Raw genomic sequence first — 16,416 nt, 5'->3', positions numbered from 1 at the left:
GCCACTACCCGTCAGTCTGCAAATGCAAATAGTCAAACGGCATTGATCTTGTTTGCGACGACCGATAGTCACCATTTCTTCACGATTCATGAACATACCCGAGGTGGTTCTGCACTATGCTAGATCCTTCAAACAACCAGGCTGAGTTTGGCTGACTACCCCAAGTAACTTTGAAAGTGGTTTTCGTGGCTGGCCACGGATCTCGGTCACTTGTAAAGCCAACTAGGAGCAACAAATAGAGTATTGCAGGTAAAGATTGTGGCAAAAACTTGATAACTTTGCAAACTTTTAGTAAATGTTCACTCACCGGCAATCGGCTCTGACTTATGATGTTGCCAACACTCCCAATCCAGATGCATTTTGATCGGATGCGCATTTTACACCAGGGTAAAAGTCTTGGCAACGTAGTTGCCCCCTGCACCTATACCCATGCATCATACAACTATTAGAAGTGATGTTGTAGAAATCATTCGTCGATACCCGTCATACCCTTGGGGAGCTCTCAAAACATTTGTTTGCCTATGTTCGCACAATGAACCAATAAACGTCCGAATTTGCTCTTTGGGGGCTGACGCAGATTTTGGTGTGCTGACGGATCCCAATTCAGCTGCGTAGGGCTGAGCATTGATTGGACCTACGACCCCGTATCTCATCCCGAACCTGCTTACTTTCGCTTTTCACGGTAGAAGATACGTTATCGCGTTGAGGCATCCCATAGGCCATGTAAGAACGTCAGGAGATTACTCACAACCTTGCCCTCTCTCCGCATAGCCAGGATAAATGTCTATCAATCTCGTACGTATAAACATGATCTAACCATCACACATTCCCACAATCCATTGTGCAATTTCCCCAGATGTCTCATCATTGCAACCACATATCCACACTGTTGCTTTCATGGCTCCAATATGTCAGACCTAGCAGCTGTTCTGGCATCGCTGCCAGCCTCTGAGAGAGATGCTTTCCTGGACGGGCCAGCGCTGACCCCACCAGATGGGACTACACCGAATTTCGACAATCCCCCAAATGGCAGTCAAAATAGAATGAGCGCGGCAGTCATCTCGATTTGTCTAGCAGTCATGATTATTGTCGTTGCCATCAGAGCCTATGTAAAAATATTTTGTGTGAAGAAGTTCCACATCGAAGATTGTGAGTACAAGAACTTGGCAAAAGTTCTGAATATATACTAAATCCATTAGCAGTTGTCTTGGGGGCAGCATTTGTACGTCACTGAGCACCGTTAGGATAATATTGTCAATTTTGTGAGGGGTACTGATCATTGTAGGGAACATACATGGGATTTGAATGGGTTGCCTTCAAGACAGTATGGTGGCCAGGCTACTTCATCCACCAGTGGGATGTGCGCGTTCGACAATTGGCTGAAATATTTCGCGTAAGTTTTTGAGACTTGTAGAGACGATAGTCATTCTAACAGCGAAAGCAGCTTACTTACCAGGCCGACAACTTTTATGTCTCAACCCTAGCCTTGATAAAGGTAGCCATATTGCTGGAGTGGATCCGCATTTTTTCTCCGAAAGGAACTCGAACTGCATTCTTTTGGGTTTGTCATGTTCTAATGTGGCTAAACGTGATCTTTTACGTCTCCGTCATCGTATCTTTAAACTTTTCATGCATTCCGCGGGCATATTACTGGGATAAAACAATACAAGGCGGCAAATGTCTTAATGTCAAGGCTGGAACCTTGGCTCTCACCGTCTTCAATCTAATTTCGGACATGGTTGTTCTACTTGCTCCTCACAGGATCATCTGGAAACTCAAGCTCCCTTTCAATAAGAGACTTGGCATCTCTTTCATATTTGCCATGAGTATTTTGTAAGTTGTATCCTCAAAGCTTGTCCCACTTCTGTTGCTGACTTGAATAACTGCAGCTGTGTTGCCATCGCGGCTGGCCGAGTTGTCAATGCAGTGGATGACCTTTCGGTCATTGATGTTACCTATGCCTTGTCGACCGAGGGACTCACCGCTCATGCAGAGATGACGATATTATTCTTTGTAATCTGCGCGACGTCTATCCCCAAGGCGGCCGAGGATCTGAGGCAACAGCTATGTTTTGTCTGTCGCGCTTCTCAAACAGAGCCTGTTGTAGAAAGCAGACGCAAGGATAACATAATACACCTAGGGAGCCCTACAATGATGTCCTCGTTTGAGGAACTGTCGATTGATGTTGAAGAAGGTCACAAGATCAGTACGCGATGTACTAGGGAAGACTTTATATAGGGCTGCTGGTTTGGCACCGGTCATAAGCTAAAAAGCTTTACCTTTGGCCGCTTTGGCATGTCGCATTGGAACATTTATCGAAGACTACCGACCTGCCTACAATTTCACTATCAACAATAAAAAACATTTATTATATGAAATTGAGCGATTGGTAAAGTCATCAGTGATTATTCCCACATCTGGTTGCATGTAAGCATGAAAGGGCGATGTCTGAGACAATGACCAAGCACGGCGCGGTTCCGCTCACCCTGCTAGCTTGGTCATCAATGGGGTGCGGAATTAGCACCGAGAACAACACTGAGATTGTATAATCATACATATCATCAATATAGCAGATTTGATAAGCCATTCCTTGCTGAGACCTTTGAGGATTTATTATTTATTCTTCAAACCTCTCCTCGTTTTTATCTTCTTGTCCCTCACCAACAACATCATTAAGCAACTGACAACTCGACCATCACATCAGTACAAAAACTGCTATCTATTACTTCTGCCTCATTCATTCTCCAGATAATCACAAATCAAGATGGCTGCACCACCTTCCGATGCTTACACGACCCCCTTCCAGCTCACCAAGAGCATGCACCGGGACGTTTACTCGGCCATTGACCCAGCCACCAACAAAGAGTTAAGTGCCACCGATAAAGTCATTATCGTCTTTGGCGCGACTAGTGGGCTTGGATTTGTAAGTAAAAGCCGTCTGATTAAGATCCTTTCCATCACACCTAATCCTTGTCTTCATCAAGGCCACTGCCAAGTCATGGAACACTGCTGGGGCCAAGGGCATTGTTCTCGTTGGTCGTAACTCTGAAGGACTGCAAAAGGCCGAGAAAGACCTGGCTGCAAAATCCGAGGTGCTTTCCATCACCGCAGATGTAGGCTCGGTAGCAGACACAGATGCAGTATTCAAGAAGACGCTAGAAAAGTTCGGCAGAGTTGATGTCGTCGTCACTGCTTTCGGCGCCATGGCCGTAGCTCCTGTTGGTGCGCAAGAGCCTGCCGCCTGGTGGGAGAACTTCGAGGTCAACACCAAGGGTGTGTATCACGTCGCTCACTCGTACATTACCGTGGCGGGCGGCAACGGCACCCTTATCAACATGGTCAGTCTGGCCGCCTCGTTTGTCGCACCTGGCATGTCCGGCTACAGCGCCTCGAAGCTGGCCGTCATCAGACTGGGCGAGATTCTCGACGTCGAGCAACCTGGACTTCGCGTATTTTCAATCCACCCGGGCATAGTCATTGCTGAGAATGGTCGTGGTGCGGTCTTCGAACCCTTCAGGCCATTCACCCACGACACGGCCGCTCTTACTGGTGGCCTTACGACTTACCTCGCCACACCCAAGGCCGACTTCTTGAAGGGAGGATACCTTCACGCCAACTGGGATGTTGTCGAGCTAGAGAAACACAAGGATGAAATTGTCGAGAAGAAACTTGCCAAGCTAGCATTCCTGAATGGTCAGCTTGGGCCAGAGGGCCACCCTTGGTCATCGTGAGGAAATTGCCATGGTAGAATATGGATGTGATCTCTGATTCGCTGCTTTCACTGAGCCGATCGGTCGATGGGCAGGCTGGCAATCCAAAGTTCCATAGATATCACCAAAGCCCTGATCATGTCAATCTTGGCTCCCTGTCTTACATTTCTACAGACTGCGAACCTAGTCCCTATATTCATGCCACTTGGGCGTGTAGCAGGAATCCTTCATTCTATGTTTCGGTCTCGTCAATTTTAATTCGTCTTTCCTTAGAGCAACAATAAAGGGTGCATCCATCCAGATCCAAGACGTCAAGTCTTACAATATGTGAGGGCAACGACCGCGACCAGTGATGTGCCTGCCATGACAGTTTACTTCCATACGCAATGCTCGAAATTTCCATAGATCGTATAGCCAGCATGAATAATATTTTTTTAAAAAAAATAAAAAAAACCTAGTGGAATAAAGAGCCAGTAGGTGGAGAATTGTGCTAGTTTTACGTTTGTAATAATCCTATTCGCCGGAGTTTGGGGGTACGGGTGTGTCCGTCTGTCTGGATACGCCGACGTCATCTTGGCTTCTAGAAGATTAAGGTTAGTGTGGGGAGCCAGCGCCAAACCCTCCCCCACTTGCCCTCAACCTGCATAACCCGCGCAACACCTTTACTGTCTCTAGGCAAGTGTCCATCATCGTCCGCTGATCAATTTATTTTCGCGACAGCGACCCTCTTGCGATGGCCGCAATAGATGCCGCAAACGACGATGCATCAGATACATCTATTGGCAGCCCGAACCTGGATACTGTGGCCAGCTGCTCGACTGTGGACGACGACCCCAATGATGGATTCTGCGGTCTTCTTCCTGGCAATACCTACATGATTCTAGAGAGGGAATCGCTCCGAGCCATGACTCTCACAAATGAAGGATTGCGCCTCAAGCACATCGAGGAAGGCCAAAGCCTGAACAATCGCTGGCTCTGTGTTGAGAAGAATGGCTGGCTTGGTCTCCAGGAACCAAAGTCCGGCAAGTACATTGGACACGATGGGAAAAGCGGAGTGCGCGCCGCGGCCAATGGGTTCCACGCGTGGGAGTACATCACCACCAGAGACCGCCCTGGCGGCGTCTATCAGCTGCTCGTTCCGCATTGGTGGGAGGCGCTTAGGGTTATCGTCGTTGCCGAGGACGGTGAAAGTCTGATTACGCGACAGCACGGAGAGACGCTCTGGAGATTTCTCAGGACATCTGGAACAGGAAGCAACTGAATTTTCACCAAGATTCGAAACGACACAGTTGCACATGGTCCAAACCATCTCATGTTGTAGAGGGATCGCATGTAACGAGAAGAAACACTCTTGCTTGAAGGATATCCCGTACCCCCAGCAATGGCTCAATGTGAGATGATTCACACCGTTTTCGAGTCTTTGCATTATTACATTGTGTTGCTGAGGGTCATCAAACGATCTGACATCCACCGGCCTCATTGGGACGCGACTTTTACAACTTTTCGAATAGAAACAACATCTATTTAATCACATTGCATCTTCGCTACAATATCAAGGGAAGAATTGGAGAGAAAACATCTCGATGGGGAGAATTGGAATCTCAAACACTGACAACAGTAAGCTGGCGGGCTTGGCAAGACACCTACGAAAAGGATTCTTCAACGGGGACCTTTATTGAATTTACGGCCAACGGGTTGAATACGCGTGACGAAGCGCCTCGAATAACACACGGGGCCGCTGCTTTTTAATTCACAACCCAACAAATGCATACCATTATCAAATGGGTAGAGATACAAAGTGAAATAACTACATCAGATAATAATACAGATGTGAGGAAGGCATTACTTCCAATGCTATACATTCTGCCAGTATGCCTCGCTCCATTCCCATAGCTTGCGGCCATAACCCTGCCCCCGTCTTCCCCTGGTTTCGCTGCACGCAAGATGTCCTTCCGTATTATTTCGTCATCGGAGCGAACTCTGCCCCCAAGGAATCGTAATGTACCAAGGTTATCCATTTCGCTTGGATGCTAGAAGTCGTAATGCTACTCTGCCATCATTGGATCTTACGATGCGATTTGAGGGTTTGTATTCTGATGGAGTATCGACAGACTCTTGTATGCACCGACAACCAACCAACAAGCAACAACCAAAGAACCAATGAGCTACCTGTTGTAGGCCTTTCGGTGGACGTCTCCTGCAGGTCGCTCCTAGGCATGACCACTTGCAATATACTTCGAACCCCGGGTATAACACAAGAGTCAAGGCCTACCACACCCAGATATAACGAAGGTCTTCCATTATTGCTGCTTCTCTTGCCCTTCGGTCCTTCACTGATGATTCTCTTGCCTTTTCGTCCGCCTGTGGTTGTGTGTGGCACAGCCTTTCCCTTTTTGACAGAATGAGCCCGAACCAAACGAGAGTTGTCGTGGAAAGCGGGATAGTGAAGCAACAGGCCAAGACCACAGGATTCCAAACACTCCTCCCCAATGAAATGGCGGCCGAACCGATGATGGAAGCCATGAGGTATGCAACAATCAAAAAGGAGCTCTCCCACCGTATATCACGGTCTGGCATGCCAGGTTCGGCTTCAGTGAAGACTCTTAGGCACTCAGGAATATGTAACATCCTTTGTATCTGACGACCTGTTCGTATCACAAGTTCCCGTCGTTGAACGATTTGCTTATCGACAAGAAGGTAACCGGCAGTTAGTACGCTTCTGTAGAGGATATTTGCACAGCATTCTGCGAATATATCATCCATTATGTCGTTATGGCAGAACGGTGGTAGGTAGTGGTATGGGTAGGTAACGTTGATGACGCAGGATCAGCTCGAGTAACAAATTGTTTTGTGAATATTTCCAGGACTGGAGCGGCCAGGTACCAAGTTTAGGAAATCGAGTTCGGATGACCAACAGGTGGGAGAGGCGTGGGTCCCCCATTCCGGGACGACTAGAAAACCTTTATATTGGAAGTAGGGGTGCTGTTGTTGTCAAGCTACCTTGATGGAAGAAGTCCGTGACTAGGTTTTCAAGTAGTGTTAAACCTTACCTACGGAGAAAACATCCTTTTAGGGTAGCAAGCTGCACCTTATGCGCCACTCTTCAAAACATAGGACGTGTCCAAATGCAAAAACGACAAATTCGAACCCCGGATCCTAGACAGGTTTGCGGATTTAGATATGCCTTCACTGCTAATTTCTTTCAGCCTGAGATAAGTGTGGAGCTCCTGCTTTTGCGATATGGCTTAGTGGTATATTGCAACAACATTTGATTATTATTTCACATTTCCTCACATTCTAGCGAGTGTGTCATTCTTCAAGTCAATTGTCATATAGTTCTACCAGTTGGTACTGACCGCCTTGCCTCCGGTACTCATGAGATATCTTCTGATCTGGTACGTGCTGCCAGATCTACAGTACCCAAAGCTCTTGGACGAATTTTGCAACCGTCTTGTCGTATACTTCCTTCCGAGGTTGGTGGAAATAGCCATGATTGCTTGGGTGGATACTATACAGCTGTCAGTCTGTGGATTGAAGTCCTCACGCTTCGATGGTACGTTTATTTCCTGCCTGACCTCTGATGGTCGTGACTAACATACAAGCATAAATGAATCCCTCCATCAACATTCGCGACTCACACGGACCAAAATCCCGACCCTACGATTCGTATTGAAGAGAGACACTAGAAATGAGCACTAGAACCCTGATCGCTGCACTGTGCCATCAGGCAGGAGTTTATGACTCAATTCACTACCACGGCACGGGATCTTGGCTGGAAAGGTGTTTGGCGATGGATGGCAAGCGTTATATTGCGGGTAGGACAGCGTATTCCTTTTCACGACTTCAAATCTCACCTAAGCCAATCTCTGAAGAGGAAGATATGATTGAGAAAGTATAGAAAATATCTAAGTTAATCTACGATTTACAAAGGAGAGGTTCTGAAGAGTTATCCAATATACCCGAGAAGGTAATCTGTGGTGGGTACTGACTATATCAGTACAAGATCATTACCATACATTCTGCCAGTGTGCCTTGTTCCAATCCCTTGTGTAACGTATCGAGTTAAGTTTTCGTAAATTGAATATGCAATCGAGACCGAATTTATTTGTCATACCGTAGCATTTGCCAAAAGAACCCACGAGGCTGCGGCCATATGTCTCGGGGTTAAAGCAGCGTCGTCAGCACTCTGCGACTTGGAATCACATCCGTGGGGGCGTATATGACATAATAGGACGACCGAAAGCAGGTGACCTGGCATGAATACATAACTGCCCAATCATGAAAACGCCTGTTGTTCCAATTTCTGCATAAGAACTCTGTTGGAGTCGATCCACATTGAACATGCTCTTCTCCTCCTTTGTTTTTTAGGCCTTGTTGAACAACAACTTCTCGTTTTCATCATTGAAACCATAGTATTCCAGCACTCTTAAGGTTCTCAAGCCTGCGCACATCCTGCCAATCATACTGGATGCTACATGTGCCAGAGGTCTTCCGTCACAAAGGTAAGCGAAACGCACACGCACACACACACTGAGCCATGCAGCACTGTTCTTGCAAGAGCTTCTGTTGTTGGCCATTCTGACGAGCATTATAACGTAGCTATCTGTAGTGCTTGCATTCTTGTTGATATCATCTTCCTCATTCCCACACTTGCATTGAGCGTATCTGTTTCCAGTTCATTATCGACTACAACGAGGGAACTTGTAGCATTGCTAGCCTCAACTAGCACACAAGATGGACCCAGCTTCTCTTGCATCGGACAACATCGGTGGCGGCCTGCGCGCATTCGCTATTGTGATGACTGTTTTATCTGCAGTATCTCTGATCTGTCGGATATGGTCACGAGCGCTGCATAGGCCGACAGTATACGAGGGAGAACATCGCTTCTGGTGGGATGACTGGATTGCTCTCGCAACAGGCGTGCGTTGTTTGCTCTTGTCGCCTACAGTGTTCAGCTGGGACGCTTCGCTGACGTAATTCACTTCAGGTCTTCTGTTTTGCACAGATGGGTGTAATAATTGCAATGATTGATTTCGCAGGGCTCGGTCGCCATATTGGAACGTTGACGCTGGGCGAGATCGCTCTTTTTTCGAAGCTCTTGTTCACCACAGAACAACTGTTCGGATTCACAATTTGTCTTTCGAAGGTCTCGGCGCTACTTTTTTACAAACGCCTTTTTCTGCCCGCCACCGATTCAAAGACCTTTCGTACTGCTTTCTGGACAGTATTTGCCCTCAACATTGCCTGGGAAGTTGGTGCCAGGTTCGGCTCTGTTTTCAACTGCACTCCCGTCGCAGCGTCCTGGGATCCGTTCATGAGAGGAAAATGTGGCTCTACGACTACTCTTTTCTTTGCAACTGCCCTCACCAGCGCCTTTGTAGATTTGTGCATCATGATCCTGCCTCTGCCAAAGATCTGGGGCCTTCGCATGACCACGTGGCGCAAGATTGGGCTCAGTATTGTTTTCTTCTTGGCCTCTTGGTAAGGATTACACTATAGTCTACGTGACCGACGACCCACTGATCCGTTTTTATAGCGTGATTATCATGTCGATTGGACGTGTGATTACAATCTCCATCATCGGTGGAAGGTTACAAAGGGACGCAACTTGTGAGTCTACTTAGTCCTGATGTCCGACCTGAGATCCTCAATGTGCTGACTTGGGCTTTCTTTTCCAGATGAGACAGTCCATTTTGCTTACTGGGCCACGGCCGAGACACCAGTCTCCATTGTCTGCATAAGCCTTCCCGCCATGATACCACTTTATCTGCACCTTCACAACGTTCTACTTGAGCCATTTGGCAGGAAACTCAGCTCTATGACTTTCTCGCTAACCCGAAGCAAGAGCACAATGAGAGGCGAGAGGGGTGATTTGACCCAATCAAGAGAAACTGGCTCATCAAGGACGGACTACTATCACTCGAATGTAGAAATGTACACACGAGTCTCGGAAAATAGCCAACAAAGAATGTATCTGCCGCGTCCTGATGGGCTACCTTGGTATTCTTCTCATATACATAGGGACTTAGGAGCGGAGGAATAAACGCATTATAGTATCGTCTACTTACGCTTTCAGATGTTTACAGTGTTCTGATCTGATATCAACGGGAACTCGCCAGACCCAAAGTTTCCATTACCTAAGATGCGCCGTAAGCTTTTGATTTCAGTACACTTTTCGCTCCTATACGCCTTTGTCCGTGTTCCTTTTGATCAAGTCACCACTTTTATATCATTGCCTTTGAAGCATCTAGTCAAGATCGGCGTTTAGGAGAAATCTTTGTATATTCAGGCCTACTTGAATCACATATCATTTTTCTATGATTTCTCCCATCCTTGTGTATTCTCATGATATAGCGCTTCAGCCGCGGTGCCCACCACGGCATCGTGAAGCCCTTGCGCCCTGCTTTTAACGATAATTATACGCGGTGGAATTGCCGCCAGTATTCCCTCGCTGTGGTTGCTGCAATGACTCCTCCGTAGAGGAGATATGGATGCAGTTCGATCGCTTGCGTTCCATGCTGAACAGCCGTACGCGGGAGGCGCCTCACACTCTCTGGCCATTGAAGAAATGCTCCCGGTGGCCGTAGAACAACTCGCTGTTTTCCTTGGCCCGCCGCACGATCGGCATGGCTGAAAGACCCAGCCCCATCCGAATTTGCTGTAGTTGCGAGGCTTCCTGCAAGCTCACCCAACTTTCCCCTTCATCTTCTATCAGCAAAGGGAGATGTAATGCCTCGGGGCGCAATCCCAGGGTCTCGTAAGCACCACTCAGAATCCAAAGCGTCAGCCGAATTCCTACGATATGGTTGAGCCCGACGTGCCCGCTGTGTCTCACGTGTCGGATCATTTCGATATTGTCTCTCCCGATCAGCCCGAAGAACCGAAGCACAGCTTCGTGTCGTCCATCGAAGATGCTGTGCGCCCAGAAGATTGGGAGCGCCTCGGCGCGTATCTGGCGCGAGGTCCAGGTCAAGGCAGGCTCGGGGATCCGCGGCTTGTGCTCCTGGCTGATTCGAACCACGGTGCCGCCGAGGACGAGCCTCCATATCTCCATGCGCAACTCGGCTGGAAGTTTGAGGAGCATCGGTGACGATGTATGGTTGTGGCTAATCGCTGATGAGGCTGGTTCTTGTGTGTGCTGCTTTCGCATGGTGTCACAACTACAAGCACATAATCCAGATGGGGACGATGCCAAACAGTAGCGACGAAAGACGAATAAAAACTGACTTCAATGAGATAAACAAAAGAAAACGACCGTTTGACTTGTTCGTTTTATAAATTGAGTATTCCAACCGTTATCTGCTGCGCCTGCGAGCCTAGGGGCAGCAGTTTAGCTCTAAAACCAGTAGCAGGCCCGCCACTCCGCAGGTGTGTCATCGGCGAGCGCACAGCCCCCTGCGAAGGCCGTATGTCACGGCTCGGCCGCCACAAATCCAACACCATCATTGTCTGTGATTTCGAAAACAGAGATGGGAGACTTACTCAGACTCTTGAGCTTGGTTATATTTTGGGAGATTGCTCATGGTCATTATGCAAAGATCAAAAACAAATTAATAAATGGTAACAAGCACTCTTTGTCCTGTTTAAAACTCCCGCTTCGCTAAGGTTAGCTGTTTATTATCTCGATTTTCCAGCCCTTAGTTTCGTGCTCTGATGTGGTTCCTCCATAAAGAACGCACTGACCACATTCAGCCAATCAAACCACCAGAACGAAGCAGAGCACCCAAGGTCTGGATCATTATGAACGCCATAAACACCCTTCGTAAGGCTAACGCTGGCAGCCTTGCCGTAGATTTTACGGATTTCGACGGTCTCTAACATTAATTCACGACTACCCATCTGGATCAGGTGTATCCACGTCGTTAAAGATGGTCGCAATCGTCCGGTTCTGGGGCTGCTTTCGGATTTTCGATACGACAAGAATTGACGATTTCGTGGATGAGTTTACATCGATTCCAAGTCCATATTAAGTGGCTCGCCGTCGTGCTATGGTGCGGAAGCCCCGTCCCCCACCAGCTTGAAGCCTTACACAGACCATATAGATAAAACTACATCCGTACTGTGGTGTTTTGGGTAAGAATTAGCATATAGGTCGATAATCTTGGCTCGTGCGGGTGCAAGTTGTGCAAAATGCCTATAGCACGTAGAACTATGAAATACAGAATATGCAAAAATAGACCGCAGATTACACCCGGTCGTTTAACACGCATAGCACCCTGTATGACTTGTATGGATCGTTGAGTTGGTTGCCTTGCAGCACACCCTACGATACCACAATGCGTTTACGTACTGCAACAATTTATACAGGACTGAATTTCCTTACTTGCTACATGGATACTGGCATTCAAAAGTGCGAGTCTGGTCCAGGCGTTGTTGGCAACATTTTATGAGGGACATAGGCAAGAAACAAACTTTCAACAGCTACGGCGTTGGGGCAACCCTTGAGGCCATTTAATTCCAGTCATCGCCGACCAGCTGGCAAGTGGCGTCACCATTGCTATCTCTCAATGTCCACGGCTTGGTTGTCACATCATGACTAAGCCGAACAACATGCAAGTCCAAGAGAGGATTTTGTTCGTTTCGAAGGATTACCAGGGCGTATCACAAGACATAGAACTTGTCCACGCCGTTGATGTGCGTTGCCAAGGAAAAGAAAGAATACCTCACCCCGCGTGCCATCTCAGCACCTGTACCTAGGTACCTACCTACCTAGGTACATAACCATCACGACTTGACGGTTGATGGTTGGCTCGTGCGCTTGCATCCTTCCACCTTGCATCTACCTTGCATCTAGATATCAGTGGTGCGGCGCACGTTGAGGACACTCTTCTTTCCTTCCTCAATATAAAAAACAACCAGATAGATTGCCCTTACGCTTGTCTCACTCAGTGATCGTCACTATTATCAAGGCAGATTGATTCAAGTCGCCGCCCTACCGCATTGCCTTCAATGACGGTGAGTCGAGTGTTGCCTTCAAATGTCGTCTGCCTCGCTAATTCTCAAGTCAAAGTCTGGCTTGTTTACCTGCAGTCACAGCAATTGCTACATACCCATCAGGACTTTTCTGAATGTCTTGCATGACTTACATTCGCCATCATGATTATATCAAATCCAACAACAAGCTGCATTCTCATGCTGTTTGCCATTCTCGCTAGACTTATCAGCGCATACGACGGTAATGGGCCACCATGCGAAACAGACGAGTGCTTCGTCGACATCAAGTCGGATGATGCGTTATGCTGGATGGATGACGACAACCAAAACATTCATTACCTCAGTCCCCTGTATGGCGGCATCCACCATATCCCGAACGCGTGTAGGCAATCGAATATATTCGGCGGCGATGGGTACCTTGTTGCATATCCCTCGATAGGCGGCCTTGTGATGCTCCGAAACCCGTTGGCCGTAGACCTTCAATATCTCGGTCTACCACACACGCACGATACCGCGCGGTCGCCGGATGAAGACGACAGCCTTGCCACTCGCATGGTCCAACTTGGCGCGCAGTGGTGGCCGGATTGGAATCTATACTTTAGGCATTCGCACAACGTTGAGTCCGGGACTTTCTACGATTATCATTTCCCCTCAAAGGTATACGTTGCCTTTCCTACGACTGGTGGTGCCTGGGTGGCCAATTTCACTCAAGATGATTACGGGTATCAGTTTAGTGACTTGGCCTGCCAGCCTTGGCTTTCCCATGCACCAAGATTGTGGCAGATCAGATTGCGATACTCGTTAAGCATGGATGACAAGGCCGAGATAATGAAGGAACTTGGCGCGACGTTTTACGCCTCTGTCGATCAGATTCCTGGCCTCGCAAAGACTGTCCATGAGGCTGTCAGCTTGTTTGAGCCGTTCAAAGAGCGACTGAAAAACATGGATGATCCTGCCTATAGCGCTCACTTTTGTACATGGAGCGAGGAACAGGACAAGAGCACATCAAATGAGAAATTGGAGAAGCCAAGATGGGGAATATGGTCGCTTTTCAATGGATTGCCTTGATATTGGTACGCAAGGAACTGAACACATTACATATGTACAAATGGTACATGGGCAAGTACCTACAAACTACCTAGGGTGTGCTGCAAGGCCAACCAACCCAACGATCCGTACAAGTTATACAAAGTGCTATACGTATTGGAGGACTAGGTATAATTTTCGATAAATTTATGCATATTCTATATCTTATGATTCTATATGCTATAAGCATCTTGCACAACTTGCATCGGCACGAGTCTAGAGTACCGTACCGACATAAATGCTAATTCTTACCCACAACACCACAGTACGGATATAGTTTAATCGATATGGTCTCCATAAGGCTTCGAGCTGGTGGGGGACGGGCTCCTGCACTATAGCACGACAGTGGGCCAGCTACAGCTACCGTCACACTTGAGCTCTAATGTGTAGCCGGATGTAGCCGGAAAGAAGAAAAAAAAAACATACAACACCGGGGATTCCCCAGCCGTCACCGATCTGAGTACTAATCCAGCGGTTACTAGTTTATCTAGGGCAGAGCGGACGGGATGCCGAGTTTTCTAGTACCTATGGTCGTATGTGAAAGAATCTTAAAGAAATGTTCTACATATTGATATCTCTAGTGGTCTCATGGCTCGAGGCATTTCTGCTGCCCATTGGCGAATCCAAGGGCCGTCGGCAACTGCAGTAACGCAGGACGACCCAATGTTGCAGCTGGCATTAATGGCGATGTCAAAGTCGATAATGATAAGTTATCTTCATAATACGGGTGCGTTTAAAGTTTAACGTAGTAGAAAAGATATACAACGGCTGAAGCGCTATGTTATGAGAATACACAAGGACAAGGGAAATTATAATATATATATAATTTAAATAGGCCTAAATATACAAAGATTTCTCCTAAACGCCGATATTAACCAGATGCTTTAAAGCCAATAATTGCCATCAAAATAGATTAAAATGGATTAATTATTAAGAGAGTCTAAGTTATCCTTATTTATCCGTGTACATCATTCATTGCCCTGTCGCCAGTTCCGCATGTCTTTCCAACATTCTGCTTAGTATTGGCTCCAATCAATGGCAGAAACATCTTCATAGCACTTGACGTCCTCGGTAATGATGTTGAGCTCCTCGACGCCCTCGAGGGTTGGGCCAGAAGCGCACTGCGCAAGCAGCTTGATGGCGACACAGTTGTCGGGCACGACCGTCTCACCGCGGACAGGGTACTGAGGGCGAGTGTAGGCCGGTGCCGTCTCATTGCAGACGACCAGAGTGCTGCCAAAAGGTCCAAACAGGTCAGCATAAGGGCTGCGCAGTCCGGGGGTGATGCCTGCGCCCTTGGTGCCGAGCCCAAAGTTGAGTCCAATGTAGACCTCGTCGGATGTGGTCGAGTCGGAGAACTGCAGACCCTGCGGCGTATAGTAGGGCTGCCCGTTGCCGTCGGTGCTGGCTATGGGCGGCAGCGCGACTGATGTGGAAGCGCTCGAGACTTCCTGCCCGGTTCCGTTGACGAAAAAGGTTGCGCCCCCGTTGGCGCTCAGAATGGCCGCGTTCAAGCCCGCGCCAGAGTGAACACCGCTCAGAGACCAGCCATTCACCGGCGGATCGAAAATGTTCTTTGTGGTATCGGTTACATTGGCGACGAGAGTGAAGAATGTGCTTGTAGAGAGTGGTGGGTATGCATCCCGTCGACTCATGGGAGAGGCAACGGCAAGACCGGCCGCAGAAGCGAGGGAAAGAGACTTGAGAAGCATCTTGTCTGATGTATAAACGAACGAGTTTTGATAATCACAGCGAGAGTGGGTTGTGTGAACTTTTTGGTTGATGTGGTTGTGGTGATTTGTGCGACGGGAGGCACTACTTTATATGTCTTGTTGACATTCCCTCAGCATACATGCGGTCCTTTTGGACTTTTGGTCAACCACGATGCGTCATTCTGTCGCGGAGCGGAGCGGCAACGTAGCGGCTGTTGACGCCAGAGCCGGTGTGTAGATCAATAGGCTTAGGGGGGCTTTTGGTGGACTAAAACGTAACGTTAACAGCGCGGCACTAACTCCCAGGCTCGAGTATAAGCGCGAAGAAGGCTGAAGTGGTATCGTGTATGCATTAGTGAGGTGCGACAGCGCCATCCTTCTCGTATAGTTGAAATCTGCCGGCACATGTCAGCTCCACAAGAAGACTAGTTGTAGGCGCAGGCTTACTTTTTTCCTTTTACCACGTCCCAATCTGGTGCTCGGACTAAACACGAGCTGTCAGCAATTTTATGCACGACAATGCATTACTTTCTCAATCCTAAATTGCTTCTCACCAATCCCTAAACCTGGTTCTATTCATTACGCCGCAATCACCTCATGCAACAGTGACATAGGTAGACATGCGATGCTTCGGCTGATCTAATGAGTGGCTTTTCTGAATTCTCCTCCTGGAGAAATACTGCGCTCAGGAATAATTAAAATAATATCACACACAGGCCAATTAAAAAAAACATAACCGATTGGTATATATTGATTAGAGCGGTCCAACAAGTGAAAAACGGGCCCACGTTGACTAGATATATAATCCATATCTTTTTCTTTTCTCTTTCCTTTTCTCTTTCCTTTTCTCTTTCCTTTTCTCTTTCCTTTTCTCTTTCCTTTTCTCTTTCCTTTTCTCTTTCCTTTTCTCTTTCCTTTTCTCTTTCCTTTTCTCTTTCCTTTTTCTCTTTTCCTTTTCTCTTTCCTTTTCTCTT

General features: G+C 47.6%; 6 protein-coding genes across 6 annotated transcripts; 4 read left to right on the top strand and 2 right to left on the bottom strand.

Annotated features, from left to right (window-relative positions):
* Positions 1–2,764: 2,764 nt before the first annotated feature.
* Positions 2,765–3,731, top strand: PFICI_05370 (uncharacterized protein; the record flags this gene model as incomplete). The annotated part of the gene is made up of 2 exons (XM_007833951.1): positions 2,765–2,923; positions 2,985–3,731. The coding sequence occupies 2 exons, from the start codon at positions 2,765–2,767 to the stop codon at positions 3,729–3,731; spliced, it is 906 nt and encodes a 301-aa protein (XP_007832142.1).
* A 712-nt stretch (positions 3,732–4,443) lies between these two features.
* On the top strand, positions 4,444–4,971 carry PFICI_05369 (uncharacterized protein; the record flags this gene model as incomplete). Its single annotated transcript, XM_007833950.1, has 1 exon — positions 4,444–4,971. One exon carries the CDS (start codon positions 4,444–4,446, stop codon positions 4,969–4,971), a length of 528 nt encoding a protein of 175 aa, XP_007832141.1.
* Positions 4,972–8,444: 3,473 nt separating this feature from the next.
* On the top strand, positions 8,445–9,195 carry PFICI_05368 (uncharacterized protein; the record flags this gene model as incomplete). Its single annotated transcript, XM_007833949.1, has 2 exons — positions 8,445–8,630; positions 8,698–9,195. The coding sequence occupies 2 exons, from the start codon at positions 8,445–8,447 to the stop codon at positions 9,193–9,195; spliced, it is 684 nt and encodes a 227-aa protein (XP_007832140.1).
* A 1,059-nt stretch (positions 9,196–10,254) lies between these two features.
* PFICI_05367 (uncharacterized protein) lies at positions 10,255–10,860 on the bottom strand (the record flags this gene model as incomplete). Its single annotated transcript, XM_007833948.1, has 1 exon — positions 10,255–10,860. One exon carries the CDS (start codon positions 10,858–10,860, stop codon positions 10,255–10,257), a length of 606 nt encoding a protein of 201 aa, XP_007832139.1.
* A 1,946-nt stretch (positions 10,861–12,806) lies between these two features.
* PFICI_05366 (uncharacterized protein) lies at positions 12,807–13,712 on the top strand (the record flags this gene model as incomplete). The annotated part of the gene is made up of 1 exon (XM_007833947.1): positions 12,807–13,712. The coding sequence occupies one exon, from the start codon at positions 12,807–12,809 to the stop codon at positions 13,710–13,712; it is 906 nt and encodes a 301-aa protein (XP_007832138.1).
* Positions 13,713–14,746: 1,034 nt separating this feature from the next.
* PFICI_05365 (uncharacterized protein) lies at positions 14,747–15,442 on the bottom strand (the record flags this gene model as incomplete). The annotated part of the gene is made up of 1 exon (XM_007833946.1): positions 14,747–15,442. One exon carries the CDS (start codon positions 15,440–15,442, stop codon positions 14,747–14,749), a length of 696 nt encoding a protein of 231 aa, XP_007832137.1.
* Between the last annotated feature and the right edge of the window lie 974 nt (positions 15,443–16,416).

This window comes from Pestalotiopsis fici, assembly GCF_000516985.1.
Source record: "Pestalotiopsis fici W106-1 unplaced genomic scaffold PFICI_Scf_3, whole genome shotgun sequence".
Classification (NCBI taxonomy): domain Eukaryota; kingdom Fungi; phylum Ascomycota; class Sordariomycetes; order Amphisphaeriales; family Sporocadaceae; genus Pestalotiopsis; species Pestalotiopsis fici.
Note: the sequence above shows the minus strand (reverse complement) of the source record. Positions and strands in the feature narration are given on the sequence as shown.